A 15,053-nucleotide genomic window follows, 5' to 3' on the forward strand; every position below is an offset into this window, starting at 1 on the left:
GTCTGCAGGCAGGTGCCTCAGCCTGGAGAGGAACAGTAGGTGGCCTTGCTGGCAGTGTGGGCAGTTGAGCAAGTGGGCCTGCTAGTTCTCTGGGGTAGGCAGTGGTAGAACACACACAGGTGGTGCAGGCTTTGGTTGCTGTGCTAAGGAGAGCAGACTTTGTTTTATTCTGTGGGACTTGAGAGCAAGCATGCCAGTGAGATTTGAGCATGAGCACAACTCTTAAGTGTCTTTGGGACTCTTCGCACACACTTGCTAGTTAGATTAAGGAGGTGGCTGTGCACAGTGAAAGAAAGTCTGTCTGCCCAGTGGTTTTCTTGTGCTGCTGTGGAGCTTCCAGGAGGTCCTGGGAGGCTATGACTAGCTGGTGTCACGGCTGAGGACTCATGCTGTGTTGAGATGCCTATTCCCATGAACCTAAATTCCTGGATACATTCTGGCTTCCCCTTTTCCCTTCCAGGACTTCGAAGAAGGCTGTTACCTGCTTTGTAAAAGTGAGACCATTCAGTTGACTTTAAGGGACATCCTTGTCACAGAGAAAGGAAAGGCTGTGTTAGAATTTCTAGTAGGACTCTTTAAACCTTTTGTGGAATGTTATCAGGTATGTAAATTTGGCAAGTTCTTCTTTATGATCCTGATACCAAATCAAAAGATTTTTCCACTCCACACGTATTATTGCTCTGGTGGGCCAGGATTTTTCCCAGTGAATGATGTCACCTCCCAGGTGTCTAGAGGAGGAGCAGAAGGTCCATCACAGAACCAAAAGAATGACATCACAGAACACAAAAGAATGACAGCTTAGAGAAGGCTCTGCATGTGAGCACACTTGCCCCATGTCCTGGTCTGACCATCACATCTGGTCCATCACAGAACCAAAAGAATGACAGCTTAGTGAGACCTAGAGCACAGTCTTTGTGTAACCATAGTTTTACCCAAACATTGTTGTTACGCTGTGTCTTGTCTTTTGGTCTTAGTATGTAGCAAAGTGTTTGACACATAATAAGCACTTAGTGAATGAAAGACCCAAGACCCGAATGATGCATAGAGTCAATCATTTCTGTTACTCAAAGTTGGAAGGGAAAGAAAAAATTCCAAGTACAGGTATCTAAAGAGCTTGTCAGAGCTCTCAGTGGACACCAAGTAGGAATGGTCAGGGCTCAAAAGAGAGGGAGTTGGAAATGCAAACCCAGGGTCCCCGTGTGTTGGAGAGAAGAAGCCTCAGGCTGGGCTCAGTGTATGCCCTGTCTACGGGCACCAGACCTGCTTCCTGGCACAGGGGTGCCTGTGGCACGTGAAGTGACACCACTAGCCGCCTTGCACAAAGCTTCATACTTGGTGCTTGATCAGTGTCCCTTCTACCCTTTCTATAGTAGAAGTCATCCAGTGTTTTAGGACCTAGCACTTTGTTGGGTTTATTTAGTGAAAAAGACAAAGTTATAAACATCTGGCTCCTGTTTTCCCAAGTAGCATGAAATACAAAGCTGGTAGTAATTAACTTGCAACCAACTAAAATGCCAAAGTAGTGTTTAATAAATGTTGATATTATTACAAACCATTGTATTCTAATTGTAAACATGAACTGAAGCTGGGCTGGGGCTGTGGTCAGTGCAGAGCGCCTGCCCAGCATGTACGAGGCACTGGGTTAAATTCTCAGCACTGCATGTAAATGAATAAAATAAAGGTTCGTTGACAACTTAAAAAAAAAAAAAATTAACTGAAGCTTAGAAAGATGTCCTAAAAGTCCTCCCATGTTTCTCGGGCTCCACCTTAATGGGTCTGCATTCTGCTCCACTGGGAGGTGCCATTCTTTAAGAAGGTGGTGAAAGTCATTGAGGGTTCTCCTGTGTTTGGCCACCCTTTCTCGCTGTTCCTCATTGTCCTTTTAAAATCAGATCATTTGCAAGTACCTCTTATATGAAGAAGAAGAACGCTTTACTGAGAAGCAGTACTTGGCTGCAGTGAGGAAGTTCACATGCCAGCTTCTCGATCAAGGTCAGTCACTCTTGTGGGGAGGGGACTTTTATTACTGGAGAGCAAAGGGTCCACCAGCTCTTCCTCCTTCACCCAGGAGCCTCTCAGTGTTATGATGTGCTATCTTCCGACGTGCAAAAAAATGCCTTAGCAGCCTTTGTGAGACTTGGCGTGGTAGAGAAAAAGAAAATGTAAGTACTATGCATAGTTCCATGGTTGCTAAAAGGGCAAGGGCCACAAGTGACACTGAGCAAAAGCCCAGGCATGGGAGTGTGCTGTCTGGTAAGTGTTAGAATGTTCTTCATGTACCCAGCCCCTCCCGAGTGAAATCAGTATGCGTCCCCAGGAAACCTGTGTGGTTATGAATAAAAATGCCACTGGAACAAAGGGAGGAGGTAGGGTAGGCCAGTCTGTGTCTGTGGCCTTATACTGACATTTAGAGATTAATTACAGGGAAGATTTTTGGAGAATGTAGTGTGGGTGGTACATGGATGGATGGGTGGAGAAACAGACAGACATTCGCCTCTAGAACTAAAGCAGCAATGTGAAAGCTTAACCTCTCATGGCCGCGTCTCTGGTGTGGTCCAAAGAAGGAAGGGTGAAGCCAGGAGGGAGGGCGGGCCAAAGGCCTTCCAGCCACTGTGCACTGTTGGGAGGCCGTCACCTTGATGTGTGCAGTGACAAAGCTTATTCCTTTCTTTAGAAACAATGAAAACATATTTAGTGTGAATGAACCTGCCACAACCAAATTAGAAGGAATGCTCAGTAAGTACGGTTTAATAGACATGAAGAACTTCTGCATTGTTTTATCAGTATTTTTCCCATGCTGGAGCTGGAGCTGGGCCTCACACATGCTAGGCAGATGGGGGTATAGCTCAGTGGTGGAGCACTGGCCTGGCCATTCCCTGTACCACCAGAGACAGAGAGGAAAAGACACAGCGCAGCCCAGGAAATGCAGGCCATTTGTTCTTGTATCTGTAAGAGTCAGGAGAGTCAAGCGTGAACAGAGAAATAGCCAGAAGAGTTGAAAAACTTCCTGCAGGGATGTTGGGATGATATTAGAAGGGGGTATCGACATTTAAGGAAATGACGATCTGTTAGTCGTGTTGAATGAGCACTATGTCATTAATACTCTTACAAGGGGCGTTTTTGTACCTAAGCCTAACTCAGGGCATTGGTTAGGGCTGCATGGAGGGCCCCTGGGTGGCATCTGCCTAAGCCAGGAAAACCAGGATTGGGCATATAGAGGAAGGAGCGGTGGAGGGGCTGTGAGAATTCTTGGAGGAGCATGATGAGCACCACCCCTCTTCTGTTCACAGAACAGGTAGTCTTGGAACTCAGTTTCAAATGTGGTAAGGATGGGTGTAGAGCTAAAGCACTCACACGTACCTTATCTGCGAGGACAACAATCAGTTTATTAATAGTGGGGAGCAGTGGCCAGCTCCTGCGTCTGGCCCTGCCACACTGGCCACACCTTCTGCAGAGGGGACTGGCACCCCATTGGTGCAGTTGGCCTGTACACTCTGCACAGTGTTGGGTATCCCTGTTGGGCAGTAGCTTAAGACACAGTTGTATGAGGAAGGGCAAAGTCCGAGTCATTTCACAAGCTCTTTGTTTATGTCAGGTTGTAAGACACCGATAGGAAAACCAACAGCTGCAAGACTTTAATGGTCATCACACAGTTATTGTTGTAAAGGACTACTGCCAACATGGGTGTAAAGGAAGACACACCTCATGCTCCACAAGACTTTATGAACATAGACTCCGTGGAGAGGAAGAAATGATCAGTGTAAGCAGTCAGTGTAATCTTCCCCGCCACATGGTTAAAAGGCATTTGTAAATCCAGCTCTGCGTGTGTTTAAAATAAACAACTTTTGAAAACATGTTTGGGAAAGCAAAGTTCAGCTTCTGTTTCATAAACACTTCTTAGTCCCCACATGTGCTCAGTTTTATGTTGCCTTCTGGGTTGAAGCACCATATTGACATCAAAGGCTCTGGCTATTAGGAGAAAACTGTGAAGAAGGTGTGTCAGCTAAGTGTCCCTAGTCCAGAAATCTGAAGCTTCTTGAGCACCAACCTAACCCCAAGTGGAGAATTCCATACCTGACCTCATGGGAGGAGTTGTAGTCAAAACACAGGTGACACTAAAAACCGTAGTGAAATAGCCTCAGGTAAGGGTGTCAGGTACACATGGAACATAAAGGCAGTTTGCATTTAGACTTGGGGCAGTCTGCATGTTCTCTTGTCAGGATTAACACTTCCAGTTCCACACACTGTAGTGAAGGGACACTCAGCCTCCGTCTTCCTGCTTGCTTTAGTTCCAGTTGTCTCAAACATGTACAGTGGTGACAGAAACAGAGAATAAGTTAGCTAGCTTACTTTAAACTTTACTACCCAGAGCTTTCATTAACAAAATGAATGAGTCAAAGCTACATGCAACTAAGAGATACTGTGTGAGGAAGCTTGGAGTACTGTGGCTGAGCACTGGGACCTTGGCAGGTGGCCGCTCTAAGGTGACCAGTAGGTCGAGTTGTTGAGCAGAAGTTGGCTCTCCAGGGTGCTGGGTTTTGAGGATAGACAGGGAGAGTGGAGTGGCGTGTGCAGAGAGAATAGGGAGTGGATAGTCCTGGGCAGGTTCTGGAGGACCCAAATGAAGATCGAGGGGCTAGAGTGAGTCTTGGGTAGTGAAATTCAAGAGAAAGGTGCTTTATCTGCTCAGGCTTATGGAACGGTGCCGTGGATTGAGTGGCTTCAACACAGACATTTCTTGCAGTTTTCCAGGCTGAAGTCCAAGGTCAAGGTGCTAGCAATGCATGTCCATTCTGAGGCCTCCCTCAGTGGCCATCTCCTTATGTGTTTGAATGAGCTAATGAGATCACTAAGGCCACCATGAGGCCTCAGCCTCCTGACCACATCTGATTTTAACTACTCCCCAGTATAGGCACCTTGGTCTGAGCTTCAGCGTGCAAAGTGGGGGGATACAGTTCAGTCAGCAGCAGCATAGTCAACTCTAAGACATTTGGGTTGGAATCCAAGTGCCAAGGAAAACCACTGGAAAGCTCAAAATAAGATGCAGTACTCCCTGCGTCCAAGTTCCCCTGCGATGTGCACATGTTCCCAGCAGCCAGGCTGGTTCTGTGTGCTCATTGGAGGTCCCTTGTACCAGGCCATGCACTGTTGTAGAACCAGCTCAGCAGTGCCTGGCTGATGATGTCTTGGTGCACGGCCAGGTGGCACCAAGCTGCCGCTTTCAGGGAGCATGGGGGCCAATGCTGCAGGAGTGCTGGGACCCAGGCTGGTCATTGCCGTGGAGACTGCGCAGTGGAAAAGTCCCCGATGCCAGATTTGATTGCCTTCTTTTTTTTTCCATGACACTTGCTGTAGAGGTGCATGTTGAAGACTCAGATGATCTTTGCTTACTTTTAGGCCACTTTGTGACACGGGTTTGGATGAAGCCTTGAGTTTTGGGTGCAAGTAGCTAGATTTGTCTCCTAGTGAGCTTTTGCATTAGAGCCAGGCAAGCAATCAATGGCAGAGGTAAGGACTTGAAATAAAAAGAGATGAGGCTTTGTGCTTCCAGCAGATGGTCTGGAGGACTCACTCACTGTCATCCAGCACAAGACACTCCAAGTAAAAGCCTTCCCTAAGAGTAGCAGCTTCTAGCACCCACATGCATGCTTGCATACACCTACAGCCAAGCCCAGAGCGGACTCTTGGCCCCTCTCCTGCCTCCTGTTGTACACTCTGGAGCTGCCATTGCTTTGAAGTAAGGCCCCAAGCACCTAGCTTTCCAAGATTATCTTCCTTTCACGCTACAGCATGATGTAGTCACTGAGAAAGCATAGTCTGGAGCTGGACCAGGTTCAAAACAACTCTGCCATGTACAGAAGCTCAGCGTACGATGTTACATTGAAAATATCCTAATTGAAGATTTCACTGAGTGCACCCCATCTGCTGACCACCTTGGCAGCATAGTGCCCTGCAGTACTGGTGTGACCCCTCGAGATTGTGGGGCTGGCTGGAGCTGTGCACACACAGCATAGTGAGAGGATACCACTGCATATCCCTAGCCCTGGAAAAGATGAAAGTTCAAAACAGTACCACCCTTAAGTGAAAAGGGGAGCCATCCAAAGTTGGAGGTGATGTGCACGAGCCTTGTGTGGCCTTGTAAGGTCAACTGGAACTCTCAGAGCCTCTGCCTCACAGGGGCACATAGTGGTGTGTGCTTGAAGTCCCACCTACTCAGGTGACTGAGATAGGAGGATCGAAAGTTCCAGGCCAGCATCAGCAATTTAGTGAGGCCCTGTCTCAAAGTAAAAAAATAAAAAGGGCTGGCTATGTAGCTTAGTGATAAAATGTCTCTGCATTCAAAACAAAAAAGGGGGTCTGGGGTTTAAAAAAAAAAATCCCTGATGTCAGGTTTCAGTTTTCATACAAATAATTAGGAAGTTGTCACAATGTTGAATCATTAATTTCCTCACTGATTTGAAATGCCACTTTAGTACTAAGTCCATGCAAGAAGTAGCTGATGGCAGCATTTGAAAGAGATGCCCACTCACCCACTGTGTTAGCCTTCTGCCACCGTGACAGACACCCAAGACAGCTCACGAGGAGAGATTTGTTCAGGCTCGTGGTTTCAGCAGTTTCTGTCCGCATTGCAGCAGTTTCTGTCCGCTGGACTCCACTGCCTCTGGGCCTGTGGTGACCCAGTACACCATGATGAGAACAAGTGGCAGAGAAGGCTGCTGGCCTCTTGGTGGCCAGGAAGCAGAGGAGGAACTGAGGTCCCAAAGGTTCCTTCAGGGGCATGTCCCCAGCAGCCTAAACTTCCTCCCACTTGGCCTCCCCGCAAAGGCTCCATCACCTGCCAGTAGCATCACAGGCTGGGGCCAGGCCTTCAGGGGAGGCTTACGGTCCAAACCATAACACCCATCCAGGCAGCTGTTGTTCTCCTTCCAGAAGACAGCAGACATGCTCTGGAGAGACCGATAATAAAAGTTGTCTGTCTGAAGACCAGGCCCCACAGTAAAAGGAAGCAATGCAAGAACATGTCCCAGCACTGAAGGTACACACCTATTGAAAGGTCTGCTAGGGAACAAGAATGAGGACTAGAAAGCACTCCACCTGACACTTCAGGACTTATACAGAAGAGATGTTAAAGACTTTTCAAGAAAGCAAGTAGTTGTTCAGGAAACAGAATGAATCTGACTTGAGAGAAACTTTAGAAACTAGAAGATCATGGAGTAATGCTTTTCAAGGTCCTAAGGGGAAATTATTTCAAATCTAGGATTCTATATCCAGCTTAACTATGAGACAACCATGAGAGTAGAAAAATATTTTTAAACATTCAGGGTATAAAATATCAATTTTCTCCACATCCGGAAAGATGGACCTAACTAAAATGGTAAACCAGTGGAAAGAGATGGTGTCTAAAGCGGGGAGTCTAACAGAAAAAGGAGAGAATTGTCCAGGTAACAGGAAAGAGAGATTCCAGGTTGAACCATGCAGCAGACCTAGAGCAGGTCAGAGTTTGATAACTGATTAAAAAATATGATCAAAGTTGAAGGTGACCTTAAAATTACTTTCTGCCCCACATTGAAAGGTGACATTAAAATTACTTTCTGCCCCACATTCAATGCTTCCACACTCTGGTGGGAGGATGAAGGGAAGCAGGTGGGGGAAAGAGTCCTGCTTTCCATCACGGCCCAGCTGAACTCAGAAGGAGGCAGGTGTCTGAGGGCGACCCTGGCAGTGCTGCTAAGCCAACAGAGGGGCTGTTCCAAAGTAACTGGAAAAAGCAAAATTATAGTTTATCATTGTGGTTGAAGACCAAACCATCACAGGAAAACAAAAGCAAACAGAAACCCCTACAGTAAGGTACAGCTATACCATTGGTGTGAGGTAATGTCTTAGAAATACTGAATTGTATGGGCTGGGGTTGTGGCTCAGTGGCAGAACGCTTGCCTCACACTTGTGAGGTACTGGGTTTGATCCTCAGCACCACATAAAAATAAATAAAATAAAAATATTTTAAAAATACTAAATTGTAGGGCTGGGGCTATAGCTCAGTTGGTAGAGTGCTTGCCTCACATGCACAAGGCCCTGAGTTCAATCCCCAGCAACACACACACACACAAAACCTGAATTGTAGCTGGGTGTGCATGCTTTTAATCTATGTAGCTTGAGAAGCTGAGGCAAGGAGGATCTTAAGTTCAAAGCCAGTCTCAGCTATTTAGCTAGGCCCCAAGTAACTCAGTGAGACCCTGTCTCTAAATAAAATACCAAAAGGATTGGGGATGTGGCAGAGTTGCTCAATGGTTAGTGCCCCTAGATTCACTTCCCAGTACCCCCACTCCACCCCACCAAAAAAATACTGAATTGTAGCTAGGTGTGGTGGCACATGCCTATGATCCCAGTAGCTCAGGAGCTGAGGCAGGAGAATGGGAAATTCAAAACTAATCTAGGCAACTTGGCAAGATCCTGTTTCAAAAATTAAAAGGGCTGGGATATAAGTGGTAAAGTGGCCCTGGGTTTGATCCCCAGTATCAAAAAACAAAACTGAATTGTTATGTGAATGAAAGCAATATGCTGAGCTGCATGCACAGTATAATCCAATTTTAGGGAAAACACATGTGGAACTCTTATACCAAGGGTCACCTCCTCTTGGAAGTGGGGTTTCTGGACACACGTGGATTTCTTACCAAGGGCCACCTCTTGGGAGTGGGTTTCTGAAGGCTTTGTCAGAGATGCTGGCTTTGAGTCCTACACCGTATGCTTATACCAGGACCCCATGAGAATTTCCCACTCAGAATTACACTGCTCCCTCCCTCAGTGTCCCCCTGCACACAGCTGAGCATCTCTCTTTTCCAGTCTTTAGGGCCCTCTCCACCCTCAGTCTTCACAAAGCCTAGCATTCAATTCTTTTAAATGTGGGTATCCTCACTATCTGCAAATTATTTTATTATTTATTTATTTATGGTACTGGACATTGAAGCCACGAGCACTATACCATGAGCTATACCCGGAGCCCTTTTTATTTGAGACAAGATCTCACTAAGTTGTGCAGGCTAGCTTTGAACTTGCCATCCTCCTGTCTCAGCTCCCCAAGTTGCTGGGATTACCAGTGTGTGCCACTACATCTGTCTTGCATTTTACTTTAAAAAAGTAGAACCTTATAATTTAGTTCCTACATCTTGTAGCCTATGTTACACTTTCTTCATTCAAGAATGTGCAGATAGCATAAAACTTACTTTTTAGAGTAAATTCACATTTTGTACAGGTGAAACTTCCCACAAGGGAATCCTAAAATGTTTAGATCCAATTTATTCACAACTCTGACAGCAGAATGTTTATTTAAATTAGCTAGCAGCTTTCAGTCTTCCCTACATAAATAATAGAAAATAAAAACAACAAAGAATAGTTAAAAGAACATATTAAATCCCAATTAAAGAAAAATGCAAATAACATTGTATTATCAATTTTATCCAGTGTAGGCATGTTTTAAGCTTTATTTTATAAAACACTTTAAGATTTTCTAATATCACAGCATATCAAAAGCAAAATGCACACACGGATTTTATACTACATGTAAAGTCCCAGATTTCCAATCCTCGGTAAGATGCCAAGTTGAAGAAACATATACTGATAATTAAACTACAGATAGTGTTTTGTATAAAAATAAGTGAGTTTTTAACACCTACATGAAAAGAGGCTTTAATCAAAAGAGACTTAATTCCAAGGGTGTCTTTTTCCCAACAATTAATTCAATCAAGTCTGTGATCCCAAGCTCAGTGACAGGTATGCTCAAAGCACACAAGAGATGGTAGTCCACAGTGGTGCATCTTGGTATCTACTATATTTCTGGACAATCTCTAAATTCATTCAATTTTTAGAACTTATTTTGAAATCTAATGAAACCAAAGAACAGGGGCGCTCTGACTGCACTCTGAGGAATACAACCTGAATTATTCTGTCTGGGCACAAAGGTGCATTACCACCCTAGTGGTTTTAGTCTACCTCCCATGCCAGTTGATTCACAGAAGCATACTTCCTCCAGCTACAATTCAGATTAAGGAGCCCACAGACTTTTGCAAAAGAAAATTTTGAAATTCCAGCTTTAAAAAGCAGATAGTTCTATGAAGAAGGAACCATTTATGTATGAGAATACACATTCATGATTCATACCATAAGATAAATTTCCATTTCAAAAGTATTTTACAGACCCAAAGTCACAGGTTTACATAGTATGTTTTATACTATATGTCAGATAAATGACACAGAATAATCATAATAATCACAAAATTTTATAAAATTCAAGTTTCCAGTGATGTTTAAAAAAGAAGTTATATCTGTTCAGCTGATATATCCAGTTATGGTTATCTAGAAAATCCCAAGTTATGTGAAAAAAAAAAACAAAAACTAAGAGACAACTCTGATACTTTCCGGCCTTTTAAATATGGATAGCTAAAAACTGTGCTGTTTTGGCTTTTGAGCTATTAGGTCAAGGAGTGTTATAGCTCTGAGCTACTCTTTAGATCATGTTTAGGTTTCACACAATCTTCAGCCTCAACACCACCATTTATCCAGATAAAAGAATGACCTATGGAAGTCATGGGCATGAGAAAAACGACTTGGGGACAAAAATCACAATTAGAAGCTAGGGGAAAAAAAAATGAATCTCGGCAAACACAATTTCTCTGAAATAGGAGAAGTGTTATATATATGAATATATATGTCAACACACCCAGAAGCATTTCTTTAGTTTGTTTTACTAAACAATCTGAAGTAAGCATTATAATCTGAGGTCCTTTAACTGGGTGTGGGGGTACACACCTGTAAATCCCAGTGTCTTGGGAGGCTAAGACAGAGTGGCAAGTTCAAGGCCAGCCTCAGCAACTTAGTGAAACACTATCTCAAAATAAAAGGGGCTGGGGATGTAGCTCAGTGATTAAGTGCCTCCCCCATTAAAAGGCAGGGAGGGGGTGAATCTGAGAGCCTTTAAAAAAGAAAGGCCATAGGGCTGGGGATGTGGCTCAAGTGGTAGCGCGCTCGCCTGGCATGCGTTCGGCCCAGGTTCGATCCTCAGCACCACATACAAAGATGTTGTGTCTGCCAAAAACTAAAAAATAAATATTAAAATTCTCTCTTAAAAAAAAAGCCATAAACACAAAACAAGAAAATGCAGTTCGAAATAAGAATGCATTCCACAGTCATATATATATATATATATATATATATATAAAGAAAGAAAGAAGAAAAGCAATAGCCTCCAAAAAAATTTTAAAAAAGAAAATGCAGTGCGGACCATTCTGAAGTTACACAGGGCCTCTTTTCCCTGTGCTTTGGGCACATCCAATCTCAACTTTGTTCTCTACTTTGTTACAAAAAAATAATTAAAAAAAAAATAATCTGTGCCAGGCACGGTGGTGCACACCTATAATCCTATTGGCTCAGGAGGCTGAGAAAGGAAGAATTCAAAGCCAGCCTTAGCAAAAGTGAGGTGCTAAGCAACTCATTGAGACCCTGAGACCCTGACTCTAAACAAAATACAAACAGGGCTGGGGATGTGGCTCAATGGTCGAGTGCCCCTGAGTTCAATCCCTAGTACAAAAAGGAAAAAAAAATCTGTATTGTCAGATTTTTTTCCTTTTGGTATGGGGGACTGTACCCACAGATGCTTTACCGCTGACCCCATTCCCAGCATTTGTATTTTTAAAGATAGGTCTCACTAAATTACCCAGGCTTGGAATCCTCCTGCCTCAGTCTCCCAAAACACTGAAATTACAGGTATGCACCACCTTACCTTGCTAAATAAATATCTTGGTGGAAACTTTTCCATTTGCCTGAATACGGAGCCACTCTGTAAGCTACACTGAAGAAGTGGGAAGTCTCAAGTCACTGAATGCTGCCAGGTTCCTCAGTGTGTGTTTTGTTGTTGTTAGTACTTTATTTAATATGACAAAAGACAAAAAAGCTTCAGCTGGAATTTCACACAATCCAAAATGTGTTGAAAAAAATTTTTAACATGGTCTTTCAGATTTCCAAGTAAATGCTCCCCAACAAAATATTATAAAGCTGCTAGTCAGCAACTCAAATTAATCAGCTTTCAAATTACAAACTTGGGAGTGTCCAAATGTTTTTTATGAATCTGCTTCTGGTACCCTGTAAGGATGGAAGTGTCTGACACCCACACATGAGCTAGTTCCAAGAAAGAAGTCTTGTGACTAAAATTTTCTCTAAAACTAACTTCCCAACTCCTTTCTTTCCCCCAAATTGTTCATTACAGTTTAAAAAGAAGAAGTGCATGAGGCAGGGTGTTTTATATGGCACTGTACCCTTTAAAAAACCTAATATTCTGGTGAACTGGGATACTTCCCAACATCCTTGAATTCTGTCTTTACAGATCTTGTTTCTCCATGCTGCATAATGTACAGAGTGTTTTAATTCAAAAGACAAGCTGAAGTACTCCAGCAACCATACATTCATCAGCTGATCCAGAGAATCGAAAGCTGTTAGCTAATGAATACATTCATTAAGGAATTACCATAATTTAAAAGGAAAGCATGGTATACGTTTTTCTAGTCTTTTTCTCATTTGTGCTTCAATTAGCATATGTTCTTTCTTCTTTTGATTTAGCCTAAGAGGTACCTTCATTTTTACACTGAGACCATAAGGAATACGATAATGTAACTTAACATAAATATAAATGACACACAAGCCACATTTAAGTATCACAAAACAGAATCCTCAGACCACTGAAGTTGTGCTCTCGGGATTCACCCGGATGAGTCTGGATGTGCTCCTCAGGTCTTGGAGCTGCTTAGCAGGTTTCCCCACACCTTCTTCAAATCTCTTCTCCACCACAGGGAGGACTGTTTCATACAGAAAGGACGCATTCTGTCTGATAAATGCCTTCTTCTCTGGATCCTGCTCACACCTCAAACTGTAATCCACATGCTGCACGGCAACCAGGATGACTTCCACCAGGCTCTCCAGGAGGACCATGTGCAGTTCTGGGAAGTACAGCTTCAGCGCCTCCTCTAGGAACCCCATGGTCTGCTTGGTGAAGGCCACCACTGTGTAGCTCAGGTTCACCCAGCAGTCGTCGCCGGTGTACTGCTCAAAATTACTGACCCCACAGCTTCTCATCTCCTCCTTGAGCTTCCCCAGAGCCTCAGGGGTCATCAGGTTCATCCTCCTCCACATCTCCTCAGAGTTTCGGTGCTTGGTGGCTTCGATGATGATCTCCTTGTAGCTGTGTAAGGCCCCCTGGATGTCTCTCACCAGCAGGGCATGGATGATGAAGGTGAGGTCCAGTCCGATGTCCCCGAGCTGCTGGCAGTGCTCCTTGGCCACCTTCACACACTCTGCAGCTGTCGAGAGGCTCTCCTTGCTGTCAAACACCTGCTTGCTGAAAGCATCCACGAACATGCCCATGGCTGACCTTGCCCAGACCACAAAGGCAGAGTAGCAGCCACTATCAGTGCCTGCAAAGTCTGTCTCGAACTCCTTCGCTGTCTCAAGAAGGCTGGTAAAGAAGACATGGCACAGCTTGTGAATGTAGAGCAGAGTGGCTCCTTCAATGCGAAGCTGGCGTATGGCAGTGTGCACCGCTGCTGCCCTGTTCCTCAGAAACAGCTCACAGGCTTTGGTGCACTGGCCAAGGCGGATCAGCTGAGAAACTGCCCTGCGAGTGGCCTTGGGACCACCTCTCAGTGACCGATCTGGGGAAAGCTCAAATACCAGCACCTCAGTTAACTGTCGAACCCGTTCATCCACCTTGGCCCTGAGTTCTTTCACAGGAGGTGGGCTGGGCTTATCTTCCAGATAGTGGTTCAATTTGTCCAGCAGGTCCACTGCGCCCTCGAAGTCCCTCTGGGCAATACAGACATCCAGGTCTTCGGGCAACTCCTGGATCCACTCCATTGAGAGGTCCACCTTCTCCTCCTCCACCTCAGGAAGCGCTGGTTCTTCCTCATCGTCCTCCTCGAACGGGTTGCCAGCCTTGGGGGTTGCCTGCGGTGGCCCTCGAGGGGCAGCGGCGGCCTCCTGTTCCCGCCGTCTCTTCTCACCTAGGGCCCTTTTGGTCTCCTCCAACACTTCCAGCCATTCGCGCTTGATCTTGGCGTTTTCCGCCTGAAATATGCGGCTCTCGGGGAACATAAGTAGCTTGAACATGTCCTTCATGGGCGGGTTGTCCTTGACGTTGACCACAGCCAGACCGTCCAGCGGATACAGCGCGTTGTAGCGGTACATGCCGCGCCGCTGCGGAAGCCAGGTGGCCACGAGCAGACAGTCGTTCATAAGGAAGCCGTGCACGCGCTGCAGCTGTGCCATGTGGTCCGCCTCGTACTCCACCAGGTCCCCGTTGTACACCAGGTACTGCCCCGCCTCCAGCAGGTGCCTGCAGCCCTCCACCTTCTCCAGCAGCGTAGTGAGCGTGCGCTGCTTGCCCTCCTCGCCCGCGCCCTCGCGTGAGGAGACCGCAGGCCCCGGCAGGAAGCCGGCCGGGCCGCGCCGGCGGTCCCGGGCCCCCGCGCCCGCCGTGTCCTCGGCGGCGGCGGCGGTGCCCGCGGCGGCGGCGGGCAGCAGCGCGAGAGGGATGCTCTCCAGGCTGCTCTTTTGCTCTGTCAGCAGGTGGCTGAGCTGATACATCTCGCTCTCCAGATAGGAGATCTCGCGCGCCGTCTCGATGAACTGCCGGTAGTTCTGATAGACGTTGCGCTTCAGGTTCTGCGCCGTCTCCTCCGCCAGCGCCTGGACCCGCTGCCTGTGCTCCTGCAGGTCGCGGTCGCCGTCCGACTGTTGCGATAGCTGCTTCACGTACAGCCGCGCCTCGAAGCTCCCCGACTCCAGCTGCCGCCGCAGGCGGCTGGCCCCGCTGTCCGACATGGTCGCTGCTCTCCCGCGTCGGCCTCCCGCAGTCTCCACCACTGGCCGCCGCCGCCACCGGGCCCCACCCGACCGCGGCCAAGCCTTGCAGCCGAGAGAGCGGGCGGGCGCGAGCCGAAGGCGCCTGCGCCGAGCCCTGCGCCCCGCATTGCGCCTGCGCGGGAGCCGATCGATGCACACTGCGCCTGTGT

The 15,053-nt window shown here is 46.4% G+C and overlaps 3 protein-coding genes across 6 annotated transcripts in view; 1 reads left to right on the forward strand and 2 right to left on the reverse strand.

The window, feature by feature from the left end:
- The window catches only part of Gnpat (glyceronephosphate O-acyltransferase), a 28,654-nt gene extending 24,800 nt beyond the window's left edge, over positions 1–3,854 (forward strand). For all 3 annotated transcript variants that reach the window (XM_078023042.1, XM_078023044.1, XM_078023043.1), the window contains 5 exons: positions 461–601; positions 1,893–1,992; positions 2,069–2,162; positions 2,675–2,736; positions 3,596–3,854. In XM_078023042.1, coding sequence (XP_077879168.1) covers positions 461–601; positions 1,893–1,992; positions 2,069–2,162; positions 2,675–2,736; positions 3,596–3,639 — 441 coding nt within the window. In that variant the 3' untranslated portion in view covers positions 3,640–3,854. The remainder of the gene's footprint in view (positions 1–460; positions 602–1,892; positions 1,993–2,068; positions 2,163–2,674; positions 2,737–3,595) is intronic.
- Egln1 (egl-9 family hypoxia inducible factor 1) overlaps positions 1–15,053 on the reverse strand; it is a 93,653-nt gene that overhangs the window by 18,328 nt on the left and 60,272 nt on the right. The gene's annotated exons all lie outside the window — the stretch shown is intronic.
- Positions 9,438–14,994, reverse strand: Exoc8 (exocyst complex component 8). The gene has a single exon (XM_021723113.3). The coding sequence runs from the start codon at positions 14,860–14,862 to the stop codon at positions 12,718–12,720; it is 2,145 nt and encodes a 714-aa protein (XP_021578788.2). The 5' UTR covers positions 14,863–14,994; the 3' UTR covers positions 9,438–12,717.

This window comes from Ictidomys tridecemlineatus, chromosome 10, assembly GCF_052094955.1.
Source record: "Ictidomys tridecemlineatus isolate mIctTri1 chromosome 10, mIctTri1.hap1, whole genome shotgun sequence".
In the NCBI taxonomy this organism is placed as follows: Eukaryota; Metazoa; Chordata; class Mammalia; order Rodentia; family Sciuridae; genus Ictidomys; species Ictidomys tridecemlineatus.

What these genes read in the sequence shown, in the direction of transcription:
- Exoc8 (XM_021723113.3), bottom strand. Translation starts at nt 14,862, where the DNA reads ATGTCGGACAGCGGGGCCAGCCGCCTGCGGCGGCAGCTGGAGTCGGGG.